At 49.6% G+C, this 27,486-nt stretch overlaps 1 protein-coding gene across 2 annotated transcripts in view; it reads left to right on the forward strand.

Annotated features, from left to right (window-relative positions):
- The first annotated feature begins 3,646 nt into the window (after positions 1-3,646).
- The window catches only part of STIP1 (stress induced phosphoprotein 1), an 86,484-nt gene continuing 62,644 nt past the window's right edge, over positions 3,647-27,486 (forward strand). The window contains exons 1-2 of one of the 2 annotated variants that reach the window (XM_056527262.1): positions 3,647-3,728; positions 9,639-9,773. In XM_056527262.1, the coding sequence (XP_056383237.1) occupies positions 9,672-9,773 (102 nt within the window). In that variant the 5' untranslated portion in view covers positions 3,647-3,728; positions 9,639-9,671. The remainder of the gene's footprint in view (positions 3,729-9,638; positions 9,774-27,486) is intronic. The other variant, XM_056527264.1, reaches the window with a different exon arrangement.

Below are 27,486 nucleotides of genomic sequence, written 5' to 3' on the forward strand. Positions count from 1 at the left end.
CTGAGGACAAGCAGGGCTCTGTACACTGAGGACAAGCAGGGCTCTGTTCACTGAGGACAAGCAGGGCTCTGTACACTGAGGACAAGCAAGGCTCTGTACACTTAGGACAAGCAGGGCTCTGAATACTGAGATCAAGCAGGGCTCTGTATACTGAGATCAAGCAGTGCTCTGTACACTGAGGACAAGCAGGGCTCTGTACACTGAGGACAAGCAGGGCCCTGTACACTGAGGACAAGCAAGGCTCTGTACACTGAGGACAGCCCCCCCCAATCCTCAAGTAGAAAAACAAAGCCACCCCCCCCCCCGCCCGCATCTCCCACCTGCCAGCTAGCTATTGGAAGACTAAACTCCCAGCATGCTCTTACAGTGAGGACATGCTAGGAGTTGTAGTTCTACCAGCTAGCCAGTGGGAGGTAGATGCGGGCAGATGGCCGGGGAGCGGAGCTTCACAAAAAGTTGTACAAAAAGTAGCAGTTTGCGACTTTTTGTGCACCTTTTTTTTAAATGCTACAGCACGTCTTGTAAGCCGGGTCTGACCTGGCTTAAATTTGCGACTTTTTTTTAAGGGGGTTTGGACTGGGACCAAAAATACACTCTGACATTTAAGAATAAGCAGTCCATTTTTTTTTTTTGGTGGGGTCTGAATGCTGGGACCTCCACCAATCACCTCGCTTCAAGTTGCTCTCCAGCTGTTGCAAAGCTACAACTCCCATCATGTCTGAAGCCTCAGGCATTATCGTATGCAGTTTTGTAACATCTGAAGGCCACAGATTGGAGTACAGTGTCCCCATCATCACTGCAGAACTTACAAATTACAGCAGTGATGGGACAGTCAGGAGAATACACAATGATATCACTGACCTGAATGACGTCTTCTCTGTTGTCGTTCCTTTTCCTCTGGTCCAGACGCCTGGTCTTCTTCCAGCTCCATCTTCTCTGCAGAGTCTGAGGCCCAAACTTCATTGTCTCCTCACTATGTCAGCAGATCCTCATCCTCTGTATGATACTGCCAGATACTGTGCCCTAAATAAAATACTGCCACATACTGCACCCACTGAATGTAATACTGCCACACACTGTACCCACTGAATATAATACAGCCATACACTGAGCCCTGAATATAATACTGCCATACACTGCGCCATGAATATAATACTGCCATACAGTGCGCCCCAAATATAATACTGCCATACACTGAGCCCTGAATATAATACTGCCATACACTGCACCCTGAATATAATACTGCCATACACTGCGCCCTGAATATAATACTGCCATGCACTGTGCCCTGAATATAATAATGCCATGCACTGTGCCCTGAATATAATACTGCCATACACTGAGTCCTGAATATAATACTGCCATACACTGCACCCTGAATATAATACTGCCATACACTGCACCCTGAATATAATACTGCCATACACTGCGCCCAGAATATAATACTGCCATACACTGCGCCCAGAATATAATACTGCCATACAGTGCACCCTGAATATAATACTGCCATACACTGCGCCCTGAATATAATACTGCCATTCACTGCGCCCTGAATATAAAACTGCCATACACTGCGCCCTGAATATAATACTGCCATACACTGCACCCTGAATATAATACTGCCATACACTGCGCCCTGAATATAATACTGCCAAACACTGCGCCCTGAATATAATACTGCCATGCACTGCGCCCTAAACATAATACTGCCATTAGTCTTTGGATTAGCCTTTGGATAGGGGATAAGTTATAGATTGCGGTGGGTCCAAGCATTGAGACCCCCCACGATCTCCTGCACGGGGCCCAGTCATTATGCCAGAAGCCGACGTCTGACCCCACAGGAAGCCGTGGTCGGCACGCTCCCTCCATGTATTTTATATGGAGTATACGGAGTGGTGTGTCGGCCGGCACTTCGTGCGGGGTCAGCATACCTCTTTTCCAGCTGACTGACAAGGCCCGTACTGGAGATCGCAGGGGTCCCAGCGCTTGGACCCCCCCACAATCTATAACTTATCCCATATTCTTTGGACCCCGCATCTATCAATCATGCATATACACCTCCCCCTTATACTTGGTTTCCTCAGCCTCACACCTCCACAAACCCCCCCATCCTTGTTATCCTCACCAACACCCCCCAGCCTCCCCCCCTTCAATCATAAATATATACCCCTCCCCTCATCCTTGGTCCTAACCCCCCAGCCTCCCCCCCATTAATCATAAATATACACCCCCCCTCATCCTTGGTCCTAACCCCCAGCCTCCCCCCCATCAATCATAAATATGCACCCCCCCTCATCCTTGGTCCTAACCCCCCAGCCTCCCCCCATCAATCATAAATATACAACCCCCCTCATCCTTGGTCCTAACCCCCCAGCCTCCCCCCATCAATCATAATTATACACCCCCCCCCTCCTCATCCTTGGTCCTAACCCCCCAACCCCCCCCCCCATCAATCATAAATTTACACCCCCCCTCCTCATCCTTGGTCCTAACCTCCCAGCCTCCCCCCATCAATCATAATTATACACCCCCCCTCCTCATCCTTGGTCCTAAGCCCCCAGCCTCCCCCATCAATCATAATTATACACCCCTTCCTCCTTGTTCGTCACCCCCAGCCTCCCCCCCATCAATAATACATATACAACACTTCCCTCTCCTCAGTCTTACCTTAATCACACGCAGATCCGTCCCTCGCTCGGCAGCAGTTCCGGGCTCCCAGCTTTACGGCGTGAATATGCAGGGGGGAATGACGCCGCACGTGACTCCCCTGCGCTCCCAGGGCTGGACAGGGTGGCAGACAGAGCGGGCGGACACAGACCGGAGCGGGCGCTTGGTCCGCCTAGTTATAGAGCCGGGCCTGCAGGCGGCCTATGCGGCCGCCTGTGCAGCCCGCTGGTCCTATTTTCATGTAGGGGCCTGGAGCCCCTACGTTAATCCGGCCCCAAAGTGGCCCCAGGTCCAGCGGCCCACCGGGATAGATCCCCGTAGGCCAGTCAGGGCCTGCTCCCAGCATACATACACACACATAACAGGGACTACAACTCCCAGCATACATATACGCACATAAAAGGGACTACAACTCCCAGCATACACACACACAAAACAGGGACTACAACTCCCAGCATACACACACACACACACACAACAGGGACTACAACTCCCCCCCCCCCCCCCCCCTCACATAGAAATCATCCACAAGCAGAGATTTATTCCCAGTCCCTGCAGTGTATGATTCCCCAGCCCGTGTACAGTAAACACAGTCTGACCTCAGGCAGGGGAGATGAGGAACAGTGCTCTGGCTTCTAGACCTGCTCTAGCCGTGCTCCTCCTCTCGCCCCTGCTCTGGCTTTCCGTGGAGATCTGCGTCCTCAGCTCGGGGAGAGGAGGGAGGGGGCGTGTACTTCTCCCCGTGGAGATCTGCATAAATTCAAACCCGTGAAAAATTCGGACCGCCCCCTTCCGAAGATTGCCGAAGCTAGAAGGGGGAGGAGCAAGAGTGCCGAAGCTACAGCGGGGAGGAGCCGAGGGCAGAGCGGGGAGGAGCCGAGGGCAGAGCGGGGAGGAGCGAGGGCAGAGCCATGGGTTTGATTTTTTCACGCAGAGACATGGGTCACCGCACGTCTGCAGATATTCAAGCCACGCCCCCTCACACCCCTCATGGAGAATGGAGAGCGCCAGACGACGTACACAGCTCCTCCCTTCCCCGCTCTGTATACACTGGACCCAAGGTTTGATTTTATCACGGGGCAAAGCTTCTCTCTCCCCCGCTCTGTATACCAGTGTTTTCCAACCAGTGTACCTCCAGCTGTTGCAAAACTCCCAGGCTGTCCGGACATGCTGGGAGTTGTAGTTTTGCAACAGCTGGATGCACACTGGTTGGGAAACACTGCTGTATACAACACAGGACCCAAGGTTTGATTTTATCACGGGGAAAAGCTTCTCTCTCCCCCGCTCTGTATACACTGGACCCAAGGTTTGATTTTTATCACGGAGGAATCACAGAGCGGGTGAGGTGAGAGGGAACATGCAGAGCTCCTCACCTCCATAATGACTGCTGTGTGTGAGGAGACACTGGGCATGACAGGACATATTATATGGGATGGGGATGACAGGACATATAACATGGGATGGGCATGACAGGACATATTACATGGGATGGGCATGACAGGACATATTATATGGGATGGGGATGACAGGACATATTACATGGGATGGGGATGACAGGACATATTACATGGGATGGGGATGACAGGACATATTACATGGGATGGGGATGACAGGACATATTACATGGGATGGGGATGACAGGACATATTACATGGGATGGGGATGACAGGACATATAACATGGGATGGGGATGACAGGACATATTACATGGGATGGGGATGACAGGACATATTACATGGGATGGGCATGGCAGGACATATTACATGGGATGGGGATGACAGGACATATTACATGGGATGGGCATGACAGGACATATAACATGGGATGGGGATTACATGACATTACATGGGATGGGGATGACAGGACATATTACATGGGATGGGGATGACATGACATATAACATGGGATGGGGATGACAGGACATATTACATGGGATGGGGATGACAGGACATATAACATGGGATGGGGATGACAGGACATATTACATGGGATGGGGATGACAGGACATATTACATGGGATGGGCATGACAGGACATATTACATGGGATGTGGATGACAGGACATATTACATGGGATGGGCATGAGAGGACATATCACATGGGATGGGGATGACAGGACATATTACATGGGATGGGCATGACAGGACATATTACATGGGATGGGGATGACAGGACATATAACATGGGATGGGGATGACAGGACATATTACATGGGATGGGGATGACAGGACATATTACATGGGATGGGGATGACAGGACATATTACATGGGATGGGGATGACAGGACATATTACATGGGATGGGGATGACAGGACATATAACATGGGATGGGGATGACAGGACATATTACATGGGATAGGGATGACAGGACATATAACATGGGATGGGGATGACAGGACATATTACATGGGATGGGCATGGCAGGACAAATTACATGGGATGGGGATGACAGGACATATTACATGGGATGGGGATGACAGGACATATTACATGGGATGGGGATGACAGGACATATAACATGGGATGCGGATGACAGGACATATTACATGGGATGGGCATGACAGGACATATTACATGGGATGGGGATGAAAGGACATATTACATGGGATGGGCATGACAGGACATATTACATGGGATGGGGATGACAGGACATATTACATGGGATGGGGATGACAGGACATATTACATGGGATGGGGATGACAGGACATATTACATGGGATGGGGATGACAGGACATATAACATGGGATGGGGATGACAGGACATATTACATGGGATGGGGATGACAGGACATATTACATGGGATGGGGATGAGAGGATATATAACATGGGATGGGCATGACAAGACATATAACATGGGATGGGGATGACAGGACATATTACATGGGATGGGGATGACAGGACATATTACATGGGATGGGCATGACAGGACATATAACATGGGATGGGGATGACAGGACATATTACATGGGATGGGCATGACAGGACATATTACATGGGATGGGGATGACAGGACATATTACATGGGATGGGGATGACAGGACATATTACATGGGATGGGGATGACAGGACATATTACATGGGATGGGGATGACAGGACATATTACATGGGATGGGCATGACAGGACATATAACATGGGATGGGGATGACAGGACATATTACATGGGATGGGCATGGCAGGACATATTACATGGGATGGGGATGACAGGACATATTACATGGGATGGGGATGACAGGACATATTACATGGGATGGGCATGACAGGACATATTACATGGGATGGGGATGACAGGACATATAACATGGGATGGGGATGACAGGACATATAACATGGGGTGGGGATGACAGGACATATTACATGGGATGGGGATGACAGGACAAATTACATGGGATGGGCATGACAGGACATATAACATGGGATGGGGATGACAGGACATATTACATGGGATGGGGATGACAGGACATATTACATGAGATGGGGATGACAGGACATATTACATGGGATGGGGATGACAGGACATATTACATGGGATGGGGATGCCAGGACATATAACATGGGATGGGGATGACAGGACATATTACATGGGATGGGGATGACAGGACATATTACATGGGATGGGCATGACAGGACATATTACATGGGATGTGGATGACAGGACATATTACATGGGATGGGCATGACAGGACATATTACATGGGATGGGGATGACAGGACATATTACATGGGATGGGCATGACAGGACATATTACATGGGATGTGGATGACAGGACATATTACATGGGATGGGCATGACAGGACATATTACATGGGATGGGGATGACAGGACATATTACATGGGATGGGGATGACAGGACATAACCCCCATCCCCAGCCTGTGTAATGTCCCCTCACACATAGTAATCATCCCAAGTATGATATTTATTCCCCTGCAGTCTATACATCCCCACCCCATGTAATATGTCTCCTCACACATAGAAATCATCCCCATCCCATGTAATATGTCCTGTCATCCCCATCCCATGTAATATGTCCTGTCATCCCCATCCCATGTTATATGTCCTGTCATCCCCATCCCATGTTATATGTCCTGTCATCCCAATCCCATGTAATATGTCCTGTCATGCCCATCCCATGTTATATGTCCTGTCATCCCCATCCCATGTAATATGTCCTGTCATCCCCATCCCATGTAATATGTCCTGTCATCCCCATCCCATGTAATATGTCCTGTCATGCCCATCCCATGTAATATGTCCTGTCATCCCCATCCCATGTAATATGTCCTGTCATCCCCACCTCCCCCAACTCTAGCCCTGCTGCTTCTATCTTGCAGAGCCATGGGTTTGAATTTTTCACCTCACAACGGCAGAGTCAGGAGCGCGCCCCTCAGGGATGCGCGCACAGCGCTCGCTCCCGTCTGTCTGATTGACAGGCGGGGAGCTGCGCTGAGTATGCGATTTCGGACTCAGCTGCCAGGCCGGCGGGAGTCCGAAATCACTAAAAAAGGGACTCCTAGGGAGACCTCTAGTGGACAAGAGTATAAACACAAAAAACACATAAAAGTATACATTTTTTTAATAGAACCCAATTAGAAATTTAATTATACATATTAAACTATAAAATAATTTTTTTTTTTTTTATGAGAGGTACTCTTTAACCTTAGCATAACACATTTACTGTAGATCACATGACCTAAGGTCCTGGAAGTAACCTTTATAAAATAAAATATATACAATATACACATGAAATTAATGAAGGAAGAGGCGACTAGGGGTTATCCCATTAGGAGACTCCTATCAGGACGAAGGAACTCTGACTATGGGGACTTACTACACAAGGTACAGGACTGGGACACCACATATGCAACAGCTGGAGGCACACTGGTTGCAAAACACAGAGTTTGTTACTTAACTCAGTGTTTCCCAACTTGTGTGCCTCCAGCTGTTGCAAAACTACAACTCCCAGCATGCATGATTTGTCAGTGCATGCGGGTTGGGAAACACTGAGTTAGGAAACAGACAATGTTTCCCAACCAGTGTGCCTTCAGTTGCAGCAAAACTACAGCTCCCAGCATGCCCAGACAACCGAAGGGCATGTTGGGAGTTGTAATTATGCAACAACTGGAAGAGAAGCGTTTGGAGACTACTGTGTAGTGGTGTTCAAACTGTAGCCCTCCAGATGTTGCAAAACTGCAACTCCAAGCATTCTCAGACTGCCCAGGCATGCTGGGAGTTGTAGTTCGGCAATATCTGAAGGGTCAGATGTTGCTGAACTACAACTCCCAGCATGCCTGGGCAGTCTGGGCATACTTAGAGTTGTAGTTTTGCAACATCTGGAGCGCTACAGTTTTGGCACCACTGTATAGTGATCTCCAAACTGTGCTCTTCCAGATGTTGCAAAACTACAACTTCCATCATTCTGACACTGTCCAAGCATGCTGGGAGTTGTAGTTCTGGAACATCTGTAGGGCCATATGTTACAGATCTACAACTCCCAGCATCAGGCCCGGACTGGCCTACCGGGAACTATCCCGGTGGGCCTGGGGCCACTTTGGGGCCGGATTAACGTAGGGGCCCCATGCCCCTACATGAAAATAGGACCAGCGGGCTGCACAGGCCGCCTGCAGGCCTGGCTCTATAACCAGGCGGACCAAGCGCCAGCTTAGGGGCGGCCAGGTCCGCCGCAGTCCGGGGGGCGCAAAATTTGCTGCCCGCTCCGGTCTGTGTCCGCCCGCTCTGTCTGCCACCCTGTCCTCTCTGTCTGTCCGTAGCCCTGGGAGCGCAGGGGAGTCACGTGCGACGTCACGTGCGGCGTCATTCCCCCTGCGTCTTCACGCCGTAAAGCTGGGAGCCCGGTACTGCTGCTGAGCGCGGGACGGATCTGCGTGTGATTAAGGTAAGCATGGGCTGCGGAGGGTAGGCTGAGGAGAACAAAAGAATAAAGTTGGCGTGCAGGGGGGGGGGGTGTTGTATATGTATTATTGATGGGGGGAGGCTGGGGGGTTAGGATCAAGGATGAGGGGGTGGTGTATATTTATGATCAATGTGGGGGAGGCAGGGGTGTTAGGACCAAGATGAGGGGGGGGTGTATACTTATGATTGATGGGGGAGGATGGGGGGTTAGGACCAAGGATGAGGGGGGTGTATATTTATGATTAATGGGGGGGAGGCTGGGGGGTTAGGACCAAGGATGAGGGGGGGTGTACATTTATGATTAATGGGGGGAGGCTGGGGGGTTAGGACCAAGGATGAGGGTAGGGGTATATATTTATGATTGAAGGGGGGAAGGCTGGGGGGTGTTGGTGAGGATAACAAGGATGGTGGGGTTTGGGGAGGTGTGAGGCTGAGGAAACCAAGTATAAAGGGGAGGTGTATATGCATGATTGATAGATGCGGGGTCCAAAGAATATGGGATAAGTTATAGATTATGGGGGGGTCCGACTGCATGAAGTGTCGGCCGACACACCCCTCCGTATACTCCATACAGATAAATGGAGCGAGCGTGCCGACCACGGCTTCCTGTGGGATCAGACGTCGGCTTCTGGCATAATGACAGGACCCCCGTGCAGGAGATCGTGGGGGGTCTCAATGCTTTGACCCCCCGAAATCTATAACTTATCCCCTATCCAAAGGCTAATCCAAAGACTAATGGCAGTATTATGTTTAGGGCACAGTGCATGGCAGTATTATATTCAGGGCTCGGTGTATGGCAGTATTATATTTGGGGCGCAGTGTATGGCAGTATTCAGGGCTCAGTGTATGGCAGTATTATATTCAGGGCGCAGTGTATGGCAGTATTATATTCAGGGCGCAGTGTATGCCAGTATTATATTCAGGGCTCAGTGTATGGCAGTATTATTTTCAGTGGGTACAGTGTGTGGCAGTATTACATTCAGTGGGTGCAGTGTGTGGCAGTATTTTATTTAGGGCACAGTATCTGGCAGTATTATAATGATTATTGTCGTCATACAGAGGATGAGGATCTGCTGACATAGTGAGGAAACAATGAAGTTTGGGCCTCAGACTCTGCAGAGAAGATGGAGCTGGAAGAAGACCAGGCGTCTGGACCAGAGGAAAAGGAACGACATCAGAGAAGACATCACTCAGGTCAGTGATATCATTGTGTATTCTCCTGACTGTCCCATCACTGCTGTAATTTGTAAGTTCTGCAGTGATGATGGGGACACTGTACTCCAATCTGTGGCCTTCAGCTGTTACAAAACTGCATACCATAATGCCTGAGGCTCCAGACATGATGGGAGTTGTAGCTTTGCAACAGCTGGAGAGCAACTTGAAGCGAGGTGATTGGTGGTGGTCCCAGCATTCAGACCCCACCCAAAAAAATGGACTGCTTATTCTTAAATGTCAGGGTGTATTTCTGGTCCCAGTCCAAACCCCCTTAAAAAAAGTCGCAAATTTAAGCCAGGTCAGACCTGTGTTACGCCGAGCGCTCCGGGTCCCCGCTCCTCCCCGGAGCGCTCGCTTCACTCTCCCCGCGGCAGCGCTCCGGTCACGTCCTCTGACCCGGGGCGCTGCGATTCCGCTGCCAGCCGGGATGCGATTCGCGATGCGGGTAGCGTCCGCTCGCGATGCGCACCCCGGCTCCCCTACCTGACTCGCTCTCCGTCTGTTCTGTCCCGGCGCGCGCGGCCCCGCTCCCTAGGGCGCGCGCGCGCCGGGTCTCTGCGATTTAAAGGGCCACTGCGCCGCTGATTGGCGCAGTGGTTCCAATTAGCGTTTACACCTGTGCACTTCCCTATATCACCTCACTTCCCCTTCACTCCCTCGCCGGATCTTGTTGCCTTAGTGCCAGTGAAAGCGTTCCTTGTGTGTTCCTTGCCTGTGTTTCCAGACCTTCTGCCGTTGCCCCTGACTACGATCCTTGCTGCCTGCCCCGACCTTCTGCTACGTCCGACCTTGCTTTTGCCTACTCCCTTGTACCGCGCCTATCTTCAGCAGCCAGAGAGGTGAGCCGTTGCTAGTGGATACGACCTGGTCACTACCGCCGCAGCAAGACCATCCCGCTTTGCGGCGGGCTCTGGTGAAAACCAGTAGTGGCTTAGAACCGGTCCACTAGCACGGTCCACGCCAATCCCTCTCTGGCACAGAGGATCCACTACCTGCCAGCCGGCATCGTGACAGTAGATCCGGCCATGGATCCCGCTGAAGTTCCTCTGCCAGTTGTCGCTGACCTCACCACGGTGGTCGCCCAGCAGTCACAACAGATAGCGCAACAAGGCCAACAGCTGTCTCAACTGACCATTATGCTACAACAGTTACTACCACAGCTTCAGCAGTCATCTCCTCCGCCAGCTCCTGCACCTCCTCCGCAGCGAGTGGCCGCTCCTGGGATACGCTTATCCTTGCCGGATAAATTTGATGGGGACTCTAAGTTTTGCCGTGGCTTTCTTTCCCAATGTTCCCTGCATCTGGAGATGATGTCGGACCTGTTTCCCACTGAAAGGTCTAAGGTGGCTTTCGTAGTCAGCCTTCTGTCCGGAAAAGCCCTGTCATGGGCCACACCGCTCTGGGACCGCAATGACCCCGTCACTGCCTCTGTACACTCCTTCTTCTCGGAAATCCGAAGTGTCTTTGAGGAACCTGCCCGAGCCTCTTCTGCTGAGACTGCCCTGTTGAACCTGGTCCAGGGTAATTCTTCCGTTGGCGAGTATGCCGTACAATTCCGTACTCTTGCTTCAGAATTGTCCTGGAATAATGAGGCCCTCTGCGCGACCTTCAAAAAAGGCCTATCCAGCAACATTAAAGATGTTCTGGCCGCACGAGAAATTCCTGCTAATCTACATGAACTTATTCACCTAGCCACTCGCATTGACATGCGTTTTTCCGAAAGGCGTCAGGAACTCCGCCAAGATATGGACTCTGTTCGCACGAGGCGTTTCTTCTCCTCGGCTCCTCTCTCCTCTGGTCCCCTGCAATCTGTTCCTGTGCCTCCCGCCGTGGAGGCTATGCAGGTCGACCGGTCTCGCCTGACACCTCAAGAGAGGACACGACGCCGTATGGAGAACCTCTGCCTGTACTGTGCTAGTACCGAACACTTCCTGAGAGATTGTCCTATCCGTCCTCCCCGCCTGGAAAGACGTACGCTGACTCCGCACAAAGGTGAGACAGTCCTTGATGTCTACTCAGCTTCTCCACGTCTTACTGTGCCTGTGCGGATGTCTGCCTCGGCCTTCTCCTTCTCTACAGTGGCCTTCTTGGATTCTGGATCTGCAGGAAATTTTATTTTGGCCTCTCTCGTCAACAGGTTCAACATCCCGGTGACCAGTCTCGCCAGACCCCTCTACATCAATTGTGTAAATAATGAAAGATTGGACTGTACCATACGTTTCCGCACGGAGCCCCTTCTTATGAGCATCGGATCTCATCATGAGAGGATTGAACTTTTGGTCCTCCCCAATTGCACCTCGGAAATTCTCCTTGGACTTCCCTGGCTTCAACTTCATTCCCCTACCCTGGATTGGTCCACTGGGGAGATCAAGAGTTGGGGGTCCTCTTGTTCCAAGAACTGTCTAAAACCGGTCCCCAGTAACCCTTGCCGTAACTCTGTGGTTCCTCCAGTAACCGGTCTCCCTAAGGCCTATATGGACTTCGCGGATGTTTTCTGCAAAAAACAAGCTGAGACTCTACCTCCTCACAGGCCTTATGATTGCCCTATCGACCTCCTCCCGGGCACTACTCCACCCCGGGGCAGAATTTATCCTCTCTCTGCCCCAGAGACTCTTGCCATGTCCGAATACGTCCAGGAGAATCTAAAAAAGGGCTTTATCCGTAAATCCTCCTCTCCTGCCGGAGCCGGATTTTTCTTTGTGTCCAAAAAGGATGGCTCCCTACGTCCTTGCATTGACTACCGCGGTCTTAATAAAATCACGGTTAAGAACCGCTACCCCTTACCCCTCATCTCTGAACTCTTTGATCGCCTCCAAGGTGCCCACATCTTCACTAAATTGGACTTAAGAGGCGCCTATAACCTCATCCGCATCAGAGAGGGGGACGAGTGGAAAACGGCATTTAACACCAGAGATGGACACTTTGAGTATCTGGTCATGCCCTTTGGACTGTGCAACGCCCCTGCCGTCTTCCAAGACTTTGTCAATGAAATTTTTCGTGATCTGTTATACTCCTGTGTTGTTGTATATCTGGACGATATCCTAATTTTTTCTGCCAATCTAGAAGAACACCGCCAGCATGTCCGTATGGTTCTTCAGAGACTTCGTGACAACCAACTCTATGCCAAAATTGAGAAATGTCTGTTTGAATGCCAATCTCTTCCTTTTCTAGGATATTTGGTCTCTGGCCAGGGACTACAGATGGATCCAGACAAACTCTCTGCCGTCTTAGATTGGCCACGCCCCTCCGGACTCCGTGCTATCCAACGCTTTTTGGGGTTCGCCAATTATTACAGGCAATTTATTCCACATTTTTCTACCATTGTGGCTCCTATCGTGGCTTTAACCAAAAAAAATGCTGATCCCAAGTCCTGGCCTCCTCAAGCAGAAGACGCCTTTAAACGACTCAAGTCTGCCTTTTCTTCGGCTCCCGTCCTCTCCAGACCTGACCCTTCCAAACCCTTCCTATTGGAGGTTGATGCCTCCTCAGTGGGAGCTGGAGCTGTTCTTCTACAAAAAAATTCTTCCGGGCATGCTGTCACTTGTGGTTTTTTCTCTAGGACCTTCTCTCCAGCGGAGAGGAACTACTCCATCGGGGATCGAGAGCTTCTAGCCATTAAATTAGCACTTGAGGAATGGAGACATCTGCTGGAGGGATCAAGTTCTCCTGTTATTATCTACACCGACCACAAGAACCTCTCCTACCTCCAGTCTGCCCAACGGCTGAATCCTCGCCAGGCCCGGTGGTCTCTGTTCTTTGCCCGATTTAATTTTGAGATTCACTTTCGTCCTGCCGATAAGAACATTAGGGCCGATGCTCTCTCTCGTTCCTCGGATGCCTCAGAAGTTGAACTCTCTCCGCAACACATCATTCCACCTGACTGCCTGATCTCCACTTCTCCTGCCTCCATCAGGCAGACTCCTCCAGGAAAGACCTTTGTTTCTCCTCGCCAACGCCTCGGAATCCTCAAATGGGGTCACTCCTCCCATCTCGCAGGTCATGCGGGTATCAAGAAATCTGTGCAACTCATCTCCCGCTTCTATTGGTGGCCGACTCTGGAGACGGATGTTGTGGACTTTGTGCGTGCCTGCACTATCTGTGCCCGGGATAAGACTCCTCGCCAGAAGCCCGCTGGTTTTCTTCATCCTCTGCCTGTCCCCGAACAGCCTTGGTCTCTGATTGGTATGGATTTTATTACTGATTTACCCCCTTCCCGTGGCAACACTGTTATTTGGGTGGTCGTTGATCGATTCTCCAAAATGGCACATTTCATCCCTCTTCCTGGTCTTCCTTCTGCACCTCAGTTGGCTAAACAATTTTTTGTACACATTTTTCGTCTTCACGGATTGCCTACGCAGATTGTCTCGGATAGAGGCGTCCAATTCGTGTCTAAATTCTGGAGGGCTCTCTGTAAACAACTCAAGATTAAATTAAATTTTTCTTCTGCATATCATCCCCAGTCCAATGGACAAGTAGAAAGGATTAACCAGATCTTGGGTGATTATTTGCGACATTTTGTTTCCTCCCGCCAGGATGACTGGGCAGATCTCCTCCCATGGGCCGAATTCTCGTATAACTTCAGGGTCTCTGAGTCTTCCTCCAAATCCCCATTTTTAGTGGTGTACGGCCGTCACCCTCTTCCCCCCCTCCCTACTCCCTTGCCCTCTGGTCTGCCCGCTGTGGATGAAATTTCTCGTGACCTTTCCATCATATGGAGAGAGACCCAAAATTCTCTCTTACAGGCTTCATCACGCATGAAGAAGTTCGCGGATAAGAAAAGAAGAGCTCCCCCCGTTTTTTCCCCTGGAGACAAGGTATGGCTCTCCGCTAAATATGTCCGCTTCCGTGTCCCTAGCTACAAGTTGGGACCACGCTATCTTGGTCCTTTCAAAATTTTGTGTCAAATTAATCCTGTCTCTTATAAACTTCTTTTTCCTCCCTCTCTTCGTATCCCTAATGCCTTTCACGTCTCTCTTCTCAAACCACTCATCCTCAACCGTTTTTCTCCCAAGTCTGTTCCTCCCACTCCTGTTTCCGGCTCCTCGGACATCTTCTCGGTCAAAGAAATTTTAGCTGCCAAAAAGGTCAGAGGGAAAAATTTTTTTTTAGTGGACTGGGAGGGTTGTGGTCCTGAAGAGAGATCCTGGGAACCTGAGGACAACATCCTAGACAAAAGTCTGCTCCTCAGGTTCTCAGGCTCTAAGAAGAGGGGGAGACCCAAGGGGGGGGGTACTGTTACGCCGAGCGCTCCGGGTCCCCGCTCCTCCCCGGAGCGCTCGCTTCACTCTCCCCGCGGCAGCGCTCCGGTCACGTCCTCTGACCCGGGGCGCTGCGATTCCGCTGCCAGCCGGGATGCGATTCGCGATGCGGGAAGCGCCCGCTCGCGATGCGCACCCCGGCTCCCCTACCTGACTCGCTCTCCGTCTGTTCTGTCCCGGCGCGCGCGGCCCCGCTCCCTAGGGCGCGCGCGCGCCGGGTCTCTGCGATTTAAAGGGCCACTGCGCCGCTGATTGGCGCAGTGGTTCCAATTAGCGTTTACACCTGTGCACTTCCCTATATCACCTCACTTCCCCTTCACTCCCTCGCCGGATCTTGTTGCCTTAGTGCCAGTGAAAGCGTTCCTTGTGTGTTCCTTGCCTGTGTTTCCAGACCTTCTGCCGTTGCCCCTGACTACGATCCTTGCTGCCTGCCCCAACCTTCTGCTACGTCCGACCTTGCTTTTGCCTACTCCCTTGTACCGCGCCTATCTTCAGCAGCCAGAGAGGTGAGCCGTTGCTAGTGGATACGACCTGGTCACTACCGCCGCAGCAAGACCATCCCGCTTTGCGGCGGGCTCTGGTGAAAACCAGTAGTGGCTTAGAACCGGTCCACTAGCACGGTCCACGCCAATCCCTCTCTGGCACAGAGGATCCACTACCTGCCAGCCGGCATCGTGACAACCTGGCTTACAAAACATGCTGTAGCATTTTAAAAAAGGTGCACAAAAAGTCGCAAACTGCTACTTTTTGTACAACTTTTTGTGAAGCTCCACTCCCCGGCCATCTGCCCGCATCTACCTCCCACTGGCTAGCTGGTAGAACTACAACTCCTAGCATGTCCTCACTGTAAGAGCATGCTGTGAGTTTAGTCTTCCAATAGCTAGCTGGCAGGTGGGAGATGCGGGCGGGGTGTGTGGCTTTGTTTTTCTACTTGAGGATGGGGGGCGCCAAAATGGAGCTTTGTTTGTGTAGCAAGAATTCTTTGCACCGGCCCTGGCCGCCTGGCGCCGACGATAAATATCTTAACAGAAAACGAGGGCCGGCCCTGCACTGTCCTAGGCCGGCCCTGCTTCTTACTTACGGCCCTGGGTGGTCGGCTGCCTGGGAGAGGCGCTTTGAACTCCGGCGTGGCGCGCTGCTGCGCTTAGACGTGAGGTCACGTCACCATGGGGGTGACGTGACCTCACGTCTAAGCGCAGCAGCGCAACGTCGGAGTTCACTGTGCCACCGATCAGTGCGCCCGCCACCCTGGCTGCTCTCTCTCTCGTACAGAGCCCTGCTTGTCCTCAGGTACAGAGCCCTGCTTGTCCTCAGTGTACAGAGCCTCGCTTGTCCTCAGTGTACAGAGCCCCGCTTGTCCTCAGGTACAGAGCCCCGCTTGTCCTCAGTGTACAGAGCCCTGCTTGTCCTCAGTGTACAGAGCCCTGCATGTCCTCAGTGTACAGAGCCCTGCTTGTCCTCAGTATACAGAGCCCTGCTTGTCCTCAGTGTACAGAGCCCTGCATGTCCTCAGGGTACAGAGCCCTGCTTGTCCTCAGGGTACAGAGCCCTGTTTGTCCTCAGTGTACAGAGCCCCGCTTGTCCTCAGGTACAGAGCCCCGCTTGTCCTCAGGTACAGAGCCCCGCTTGTCCTCAGTGTACAGAGCCCCGCTTGTCCTCAGTGTACAGAGCCCCGCTTGTCCTCAGTGTACAGAGCCCCGCTTGTCCTCAGTGTACAGAGCCCTGCCTGTCCTCAGTGTACAGAGCCATGCTTGTCCTCAGTGTACAGAGCCCTGCTTGTCCTCAGGTACAGTGCCCGCTTGTCCTCAGTGTACAGAGCACGCAACACTATGGGGCTGGTATGTAATTTTTTCCAGGGCTGGTTTTCACACCCAGTCCGGCCCTGCCCAACATGCCTGGGCAGTCTGGGCATGCTTGGAGTTGTAGTTTTGCAAGATCTGGAGGGCTACAGCTTGGGCACCACTGTATAGTGATCTCCAAACTGTGGCCCTCCAGATGTTGTCAAACTACAACTCCTAGCATGCCCAGACAGACAAAGGCTGGTCTCCGGTCCCCAGCCTCAATCGCCGGTCCTCCCGTACTCTGATCCCTGCCACCATCTTCCCCCCTCTCTGCCTGGACATCCAGGGGCGGGCAGAGTGGGGATTTCAACTTTAACCCCCCTGCACCCAACGGCAGGGGAGAGGAGGAGGTGACCCCCCCTGCCACCTCTCACTGTCTCTGACAGCTCCGATCATCCCTATTTTCTGGGTTATCGGGTCATCATAGACTCGATCAGCCTGGAATCGCTGCGAATCGCCACTCTGAATTGATTGGTCATTTGCGGCGATCGTCGATATGGAGGGGTCTCAGGACCCCCCCCCCCCCCAGGCGTTGTCAGGGGATGCCTGCTGAATGATTTCACACAGTTACAGGTATGCCCTGAGTCCTTAAGGATTGAGGATGCAGGGCGTATGCATACGCCCTGCGTCCCCAAGAGGTTAATAAACATATTTGGTATTGCCCTGTGCATAAATGTCTGAACTATCAATATATAATGTAAATGATCCCATACAGTGAAAGGTAGAGAAAAAAAGAAAGCCAAAAATTGCTGTGTTTTGGTCACATCACATTCCAAAAAAAAATTAAAAATGCGATCAAATAGTCACATATGCGCAAAAGTAGTATTAAAAACAACTACACTACATCCATGTATACAGAAAATTTTGAAAGATATAGGTGGTCAAAATAGGGCAATTTTTAACATAATTATTTTGTGAAAAAAGTTTGAGTTTTTTTAAAGCAGTACAATAATTGAAAAGTATGTAATCATGGATATCATTTTAATCGTATTGACCCACAGAATAAAGAAAACATGTCATTTTTATCATAAAGTGCACTGCGTGAAAAGGAAACCCTCCAAAAATTGCTAAATCTCAGTTTACTTTTCAATTTCTTCACACAAATATTAATTTGTTGAGTTTGCGTACATTTTATGGAAAAATTTGTGATGTCATTACAAAGTACAAATAGTTATGCATAAGACAAGCGAGGAGGAAAAAATGAAAGTGCAAAAATAAAATTGTCTGTGTCCTTAAGGCCAAAATGGGCTGTGTCCTTAAGGGGTTAAAAAAACAAAAAAATAAACAACTCTTTTTTTAATGTTTATTGGAAAAATGTTATGTCCCCATAGGGGACCATTTACTGTATGGCAATCTATCAATTGCTTATACTGTTCAGTGGTATCATAGGCATAGCACACCGATCAGTATAATCAGCAGTCTACTTCTTTGGTCTAGCAGATGGCAGCAGGAGGCCGGTAAGGGGACCTCTGGCCACCATCTTGGCTCATCAGATCCCTGCTGTCGTGCCCTAGTTGGTTCGATAAGGTGTACAAAGCCTCCTCAATACTTCAAATGCCATGATCAGTAAATAGTACTCCTAATGTGTAAGAATACTCCCACCTAAAGAGTCTTTGAGACAACATATATACATGCCACCCCAGCTGAGCCCTAGCAATAGACACAAGCAATTTACCCGCTACCTCCCCACTCTCACGGTACTTCTGTCTGACCAAAAATCATTTATACTAAGCAGACAATTTTAGGCGCTGTTTATAATCAGCCTGAGCTTGGAAGCAGTCCTCCTGTGTGGCATTCGTTGGGTCTAGAGTATTGCTACTCACATCCACATCTGCTTGCCAACCACACCAAGCCCCTCGCATCCCAGTGCATGACTTATTAGTAGTAATGTATGTAATAAATAGGCCCCTCAAAAATGCTTTAAATGGGCACTGTCAGATTCAAAAACTTTTTGTATGTATATTAACCTTTCTAATATACATCATAATAAAAGTTTATTTCCTTTTTATAGAAATCATGGATAATAAAATCATGGCTTTGTCCAGACTGAAGCACAGGCATGGACAAAGTCCAGTAAGTGAGGGTGGGCCAGTACTCCTGTTACGCCGAGTGCTCCGGGTCCCTGCTCCTCCCCGGAGCGCTCGCAGCGTTCTCCTCTCTGCAGCGCCCCGGTCAGACCCGCTGACCGGGAGCGCTGCACTGACACTGCCGGCGGGGATGCGATTTGCATAGCGGTCTGCTCACCTGTCCCGGTCCCCGGCTGTCACGTCCTGGCGCGCGCGGTCCCGCTCTCTAGGGCGCGCGCGCGCGCCAGCTCTCTAAGATTTAAAGGGCCAGTGCACCACTAATTGGTGCCTGGCCCAATCAGTGTAATTAGCTCCTACCTGCTCCACGCCTATATATACCTCCCTTCCCCTTCCCAGTATTGCCGGATCTTGTTGCCTTGTGCCAGTGAAAGTGTTTTGTGTATGTCCCAAGCCTGTGTTCCAGATCTTCTGCTGTTGCCCCTGACTACGACCCTTGCTGCCTGCCCTGACCTTCTGCTACGTCCGACCTTGCTCTTGCCTTGTCCTTCTGTACCGCGCGTGTCTCAGCAGTCAGAGAGGTTGAGCCGTTACCGGTGGATACGACCTGGTTGCTACCGCCGCAGCAAGACCATCCCGCTTTGCGGCGGGCTCTGGTGAATACCAGTAGCAACTTAGAACCGGTCCACCGGTTCGGTCCACGCCAATCCCTCTCTGACACAGAGGATCCACCTCCAGCCTGCCGAATCCTAACAACTCCTCTGTGCTCTCTCCTGTCCTATCAGGCTGCAGCACTACTATCAGACATGAGGGAGCATAGAGGACTCCTATCAGACAGGAGATAGCACAGAGGAGTCCTATCAAACAGGAGTGAGCACAGAGGAGTACTATCAGACAGGAGAGAGCACAAAGGTGTCCTATCAGACAGGAGAGAGCACAGAGGAGTGCTATCAGACAGGAGAGAGCACAGAGGAGTCCTATCAAACAGGAGAGAGCACAGAGGAGTGCTAGCCCACCCTCACTTAATGGACTTTGTCCATGCCTGTGCTTCAGCTTGGACAATGCCATTATTTTATAAACCATGATTTCTATAAAAAGGAAATAAAATTTTCTTATGAAGTATATTAGAAAGGTTAAAGGGGTACTCCAATGGAAATTTTTTTTTTTACAGATTTGTAAATTCCTGCTACTAAAATCTTCCAGTACTTGTCAGCTGCTGTATTCTCCAGAAGAAGTTGTGTGGTTTTTTCCAGTCTGACCACAGTTCACTCTGCTGACACCTCTGTTCCTGTCCTGTGCAGGAGAAATTTGCTATATGGATTTGCTCCTGCTCCGGACAATTCCTGACATGGACAGAGGTGTCAGCAGAGAGCACTATGATCGGACAGAAAAGAAAAACTCAACTTCCTCTATAGTATACAGCAGCTGATAAGTACTGGAAGGATTAAGACTTTTTAATAGAAGTCATTTACAAATCTTTCAAACTTTCTGGAACCAGTAGATTTGAAAAAAAAAAAAAAATTCCAACGGAGTAGCCCTTTAATGTTTTGTAAAGATGTACAAAATGTAAAAAGTTTTTTAATCTGACAGTGCCCATTTAATTTTTCATCTTCACAGCCCACTGTTCCAAAATTCTGTGAAACGCTCCCCTTGTTACATTCCTTGAGGGGTGTAGTTTTCAAAATGGGGCCACATATGGTGTATTAACATACTTGGGAGAAATTGTGTTACAAATTTTTGGGGAATTTTTCTCAGTTTATCCCTTGTAAAAATGAAAAATTTGGGGTTACACCAGTATTTTAGTGTAAAACAATCACATTTTTTATTTACATGGCCCACTGTAATTAAAATTTGCCCAATCAGTATGATCGGTAAAAGCATCTCAGAGTTATTAACCCCATTAAGGAGAACTCCAGAATATAAAAATTGTCCGCCATACTGCCGGCAGTAAAAAATATAAAGATGTACATACCTTTCTCCGCTCCCCTGGGGCCTCCGGTAACCGGCTCTGGTGTCCGCCGTGATCCCCTTCCTGATTGCCAGTGGTCAGAGAGTAATACTGCACTCAGCCAATCACCGGCCGCAGTGAAGTCCCGACTCGGCCGGCGATAGGCTGAGCGGCAGTGTGATGTTTTCGGCCCCCGGCAGCAGGTTCTCACACTGCCGCTCAGCCTATTGCCGGCCGAGTCGGACTTCGCTGCGGCTGGTGATTGGCTGAGCGCAGTATGACTCTTTGACTATTGGCAACCAGTAAGAGGATCGCGGCGGAGACCGGAGCCGGTTACCGGAGGGTCCGGGGGAGCGGAGGAAGGTATGTACATCTTTTTTTTTTTCTGCCGGCAATATGGGGGACAATTTTTATATTCTGGAGTTCTCCTTTAAGTCCAAGCCAATTTTCACTGTAGGACCAGAGCGCTTTTTGGACCACTGTCACTTTAAGCATTAAGAACTCTGGGATGCTTTTACTTTTCATTCTGATTCCAAGATTGTTTTTTCGTGACATATTCTACTTTATGTTAGTGGTAAATTTTTGTTGATACTTGCATCATTACTGAAAAATTCCAAAATTTGATGAAAAAAATTAAAGTTTTGTATTTTTTAACTTTGAAGCTCTCTGCTTGTAAGGAAAATAGACATTCCAAATAAATTATATATTGATTCACAAATACAATATGTCTACTTTATGTTTGCATCATAAAGTTGACATGTTTTTACTTTTGGAAGACATCAGAGGGCTTCAAAGTTCAGCAGCAATTTTCCTAAAATTATAAAAACTGCATGCCTCAAAGTATCCAAAATGACATTCAGTAAATGTGTTAACCCTTTAGGTGTTTCACAGGAATAGCAGCAAAGTGAAGAAGAAAATTCAAAATCTTCATTTTTTACACTCGCATGTTCTTGTAGACCCAGTTTTAAATTTTTACAAGGGGTAATAGGAGAAAAAGCCCCCCAAAATTTGTAACCCAATTTCTGTCGAGTACGGAAATACCTCATATGTGTATGTCAAGTGTTCGGCGGGCGCAGTAAAGGGCTCAGAAGGGAAGGAGCAACAATGGGATTTTGGAGAGTGAATATTGCTAAAATGGTTTTTGAGGAGCATGTTGCATTTAGGAAGCCCTATGGTGCCAAAACAGCAGAAAACCCCCCATATGGTATACCATTTTTGAAACTACACCCCTCAAGGCACGTAACAAGGGGTCCAGTGAGCTTTAACACCCTATAGGTGTTTTACGACTTTTTGTTAAAGTCAGATGTGTAAATGAAAAACATTTTTTTTTTCACTAAAGTGCAGTTTTTTTCCCCCAAATTTGCAATTTTTACAAAGGTTAATGGGAGAAAATGCCCCTCAAAATTTGTAACCCCATCTCTTCTTAGTATGGAAATACCCCATGTTAGGATGTAAAATGCTCTGCGGGCGAACTGCAATGCTCAGAAAAGAAGGAGTCACATTTGGCTTTTGGAAAGCTGAATTAGTTTTTTGGGGGTATGTCGCATTTAGGAAGCCCCATATGGTGCCAGAACAGCAAAAAACAAAACAAAACTTTTGTTAAAGTTGGATGTGTAAATAATTTTTTTCACTAAAATACTCTTTTTTCCCCAAATTTTACATTTTACAAGGGGTAATAGGAGAAAATGCCCACCAAAATTTGTAACCCCATTTCTTCTGAGTATGGAAATACCCCATGTGTGGACGTCAAGTGCTCTTCTGGCGCACTACAATGCTCAGAAGAGAAGGAGCGCCATTGAGCTTTTGAGAGAATTTATTTGGAATGGAAGTCAGGTGCCATGTGCGTTTACAAAGCCCCCCGTGGTCCCAGAACAGTGGACCCCCCCCCACATGTGACTCCATTTTGGAAACTATACCCCTCACAGAATTTAATAAGGGGTGAAGTGAGTAATTACACACCACTGGCGTTTGACAGATCTTTGGAACAATGGGCTGTGCAAATGAAAAATGTAATTTCTCATTTTCACGGACCACTGTTCCAAAAATCTGTCAGACACCTGTGGGGCATAAATGATCACTGTACCCCTTATTACATTACATGAGGGGTGTAGTTTCCAAAATAGGGTCACATGTGGGGGGGATCCATTGTTCTGGCACTATGGGGGCTTTGTAAACACACACGGCCTTCAATTCCATACAAATTTTCTCTCCAAACAAAAGCTCAATGGCGCGCCTTCCCTTCTGAGCATTGTAGTGCACCCGCAGAGCACTTTACATCCACATATGGGGTATGTTCTTAATCAGAAGAAATGTGGTTACAAAGTTTGCCAGCTTTTTTCCTATTTTTCGTTGTGAAAATTAAAAATTTTGGGTAACACCAGCATTTTAGAGAAAAAATTTAATTTTTCATTTTCCCATCCAACTTTAATGAAAATTCTTCAAACACCTGTGGGGTGTTAAGGCTCACTATACCTCTTGTTACATTCCGTGAGGGGTGTAGTTTCCAAAATGGGGTCACATGTGGGTATTTCTTTTCTTGCATTTATGTCAGAACCGCTGTAAAATCAGCCACTCCTGTGCAGATCACCAATTTAGGCCTCAAATGTACAGTGCACTGTCACGATGCCGGCTGGCAGGTAGTGGACCCTCTGTGCCAGAGAGGGATTGGCGTGGACCGTGCTAGTGGACCGGTTCTAAGCCACTACTGGTTTTCACCAGAGCCCGCCGCAAAGCGGGATGGTCTTGCTGCGGCGGTAGTGACCAGGTCGTATCCACTAGCAACGGCTCACCTCTCTGGCTGCTGAAGATAGGCGCGGTACAAGGGAGTAGGCAGAAGCAAGGTCGGACGTAGCAGAAGGTCGGGGCAGGCAGCAAGGATCGTAGTCAGGGGCAACGGCAGAAGGTCTGGAAACACTGGCAAGGGACACACAAGGAACGCTTTCACTGGCACTAAGGCAACAAGATCCGGCAAGGGAGTGCAAGGGAAGTGAGGTAATATAGGGAGTGCACAGGTGATAACTCTAATTGGAACCACTGCGCCAATCAGCGGCGCAGTGGCCCTTTAAATCGCAGAGACCCGGCGCGCGCGCGCCCTAGGGAGCGGGGCCGCGCGCGCCGGGACAGAACAGACGGGGAGCGAGTCAGGTAGGAGAGCCGGGGTGCGCATCGCGAGCGGGCGCTACCCGCATCGCGAATCGCATCCCGGCTAGCAGCAGGATCGCAGCGCCCCGGGTCAGAGGACGTGACCGGGGCGCTGCAGCGGAGGAGGTGAAGCGAGCGCTCCGGGGAGGAGCGGGAACCCGGAGCGCTCGGCGTAACAGTACCCCCCCCCTTGGGTCTCCCCCTCTTCTTGGAGCCTGAGAACCTGAGGAGCAGACTTTTGTCAAGGATGTTGTCCTCAGGTTCCCAGGATCTCTCTTCAGGACCACAACCCTCCCAGTCTACTAAAAAAAAATTTTTTCCTCTGACCTTTTTGGCAGCCAAAATCTCCTTGACCGAGAAGACGTCCGAGGAGCCGGAAACAGGAGTGGGAGGAACAGATTTGGGAGAAAAACGGTTGAGGATGAGTGGTTTGAGAAGAGAGACGTGAAAGGCATTAGGGATACGAAGAGAAGGAGGAAGAAGAAGTTTATAAGAGACAGGATTAATTTGACACAGAATTTTGAAAGGACCAAGATAGCGTGGTCCCAACTTGTAGCTAGGGACACGGAAGCGGACATATTTAGCGGAGAGCCATACCTTGTCTCCAGGGGAAAAAACGGGGGGAGCTCTTCTTTTCTTATCCGCGAACCTCTTCATGCGTGAAGAAGCCTGTAAGAGAGAATTTTGGGTCTCTCTCCATATAATGGAAAGGTCACGAGAAATTTCATCCACAGCGGGCAGACCAGAGGGCAAGGGGGTAGGGAGGGGGGGAAGAGGGTGACGGCCGTACACCACGAAAAATGGGGATTTGGAGGAAGATTCAGAGACCCTGAAGTTATACGAGAATTCGGCCCATGGAAGGAGATCTGCCCAGTCATCCTGGCGGGAGGAAACAAAATGTCGCAAATAATCACCCAGGATCTGGTTAATTCTTTCTACTTGTCCATTGGACTGGGGATGATATGCAGAGGAAAAATTTAATTTAATCTTGAGTTGTTTACAGAGAGCTCTCCAGAATTTAGACACGAATTGGACCCCTCTATCCGAGACAATCTGCGTAGGCAACCCGTGAAGACGAAAAATGTGTACAAAAAATTGTTTAGCCAACTGAGGCGCAGAAGGAAGACCAGGAAGAGGAATGAAATGTGCCATTTTGGAGAATCGATCAACGACCACCCAAATAACGGTGTTGCCACGGGAAGGGGGTAAATCAGTAATAAAATCCATACCAATCAGAGACCAAGGCTGTTCGGGGACAGGCAGAGGATGAAGAAAACCAGCGGGCTTCTGGCGAGGAGTCTTATCCCGGGCACAGATAGTGCAGGCTCGCACAAAGTCCCCAACATCCGTCTCCAGAGTTGGCCACCAATAGAAGCGGGAGATGAGTTGCACAGATTTCTTGATGCCCGCATGACCTGCGAGATGGGAGGAGTGACCCCATTTGAGGATTCCGAGGCGTTGGCGTGGAGAAACAAAGGTCTTTCCTGGAGGAGTCTGTCTGATGGAGGCAGGAGAAGTGGAGATCAGGCAGTCAGGTGGAATGATGTGTTGCGGAGGGAGATCAACTTCTGAGGCATCCGAGGAACGAGAGAGAGCATCGGCTCTAATGTTCTTATCGGCAGGACGAAAGTGAATCTCAAAATTAAATCGGGCAAAGAACAGAGACCACCGGGCCTGGCGAGGATTCAGCCGTTGGGCCGACTGGAGGTAGGAGAGGTTCTTGTGGTCGGTGTAGATAATAACAGGAAATCTTGATCCCTCCAGCAGATGCCTCCATTCCTCAAGTGCTAATTTAATGGCTAGAAGTTCTCGATCCCCGATGGAGTAGTTCCTCTCCGCTGGAGAGAAGGTCCTAGAGAAAAAACCACAAGTGACAGCATGCCCGGAAGGATTTTTTTGTAGAAGAACAGCTCCAGCTCCTACTGAGGAGGCATCAACCTCCAATAGGAAGGGTTTGGAAGGGTCAGGTCTGGAGAGCACGGGAGCCGAAGAAAAGGCAGACTTGAGTTGTTTAAAGGAGTCTTCTGCTTGAGGAGGCCAGGACTTGGGATCAGCATTTTTCTTGGTTAAAGCCACGATAGGAGCCACAATGGTAGAAAAATGTGGAATAAATTGCCTGTAATAATTGGCGAACCCCAAAAAGCGTTGGATAGCACGGAGTCCGGAGGGGCGTGGCCAATTTAAGACGGCAGAGAGTTTGTCTGGATCCATCTGTAGTCCCTGGCCAGAGACCAAATATCCTAGAAAAGGAAGAGATTGGCATTCAAACAGACATTTCTCAATTTTGGCATAGAGTTGGTTGTCACGAAGTCTCTGAAGAACCATACGGACATGCCGGCGGTGTTCCTCTAGATTGGCAGAAAAAATTAGGATATCGTCCAGATATACCACAACACAGGAGTATAATAGATCACGAAAAATTTCATTGACAAAGTCTTGGAAGACGGCAGGGGCATTGCACAGTCCAAAGGGCATGACCAGATACTCAAAGTGTCCATCTCTGGTGTTAAATGCCGTTTTCCACTCGTCCCCCTCTCTGATGCGGATGAGGTTATAGGCGCCTCTTAAGTCCAATTTAGAGAAGATGTGGGCACCTTGGAGGCGATCAAAGAGTTCAGAGATGAGGGGTAAGGGGTAGCGGTTCTTAACCGTGATTTTATTAAGACCGCGGTAGTCAATGCAAGGACGTAGGGAGCCATCTTTTTTGGAGACAAAGAAAAATCCGGCTCCGGCAGGAGAGGAGGATTTACGGATAAAGCCCCTTTTTAGATTCTCCTGGACGTATTCGGACATGGCAAGAGTCTCTGGGGCAGAGAGAGGATAAATTCTGCCCCGGGGTGGAGTAGTACCCGGGAGGAGGTCGATAGGGCAATCATAAGGCCTGTGAGGAGGTAGAGTCTCAGCTTGTTTTTTGCAGAAAACATCCGCGAAGTCCATATAGGCCTTGGGGAGACCGGTTACTGGAGGAACCACAGAGTTACGGCAAGGGTTACTGGGAACCGGTTTTAGACAGTTCTTGGAACAAGAGGACCCCCAACTCTTGATCTCCCCAGTGGACCAATCCAGGGTTGGGGAATGAAGTTGAAGCCAGGGAAGTCCAAGGAGAATCTCCGAGGTGCAATTGGGGAGGACCAAAAGTTCAATCCTCTCATGATGAGATCCGATGCTCATAAGAAGGGGCTCCGTGCGGAAACGTATGGTACAGTCCAATCTTTCATTATTTACACAATTGATGTAGAGGGGTCTGGCGAGACTGGTCACTGGGATGTTGAACCTGTTGACGAGAGAGGCCAAAATAAAATTTCCTGCAGAACCAGAGTCCAAGAAGGCCACTGTAGAGAAGGAGAAGGCAGAAGCAGACATCCGCACAGGCACAGTAAGACGTGGAGAAGCAGAGTAGACATCAAGGACTGTCTCACCTTTGTGCGGAGTCAGCGTACGTCTTTCCAGGCGGGGAGGACGGATAGGACAATCCCTCAG

Source organism: Hyla sarda, chromosome 6 (genome assembly GCF_029499605.1).
Source record: "Hyla sarda isolate aHylSar1 chromosome 6, aHylSar1.hap1, whole genome shotgun sequence".
Taxonomy (NCBI): Eukaryota; Metazoa; Chordata; class Amphibia; order Anura; family Hylidae; genus Hyla; species Hyla sarda.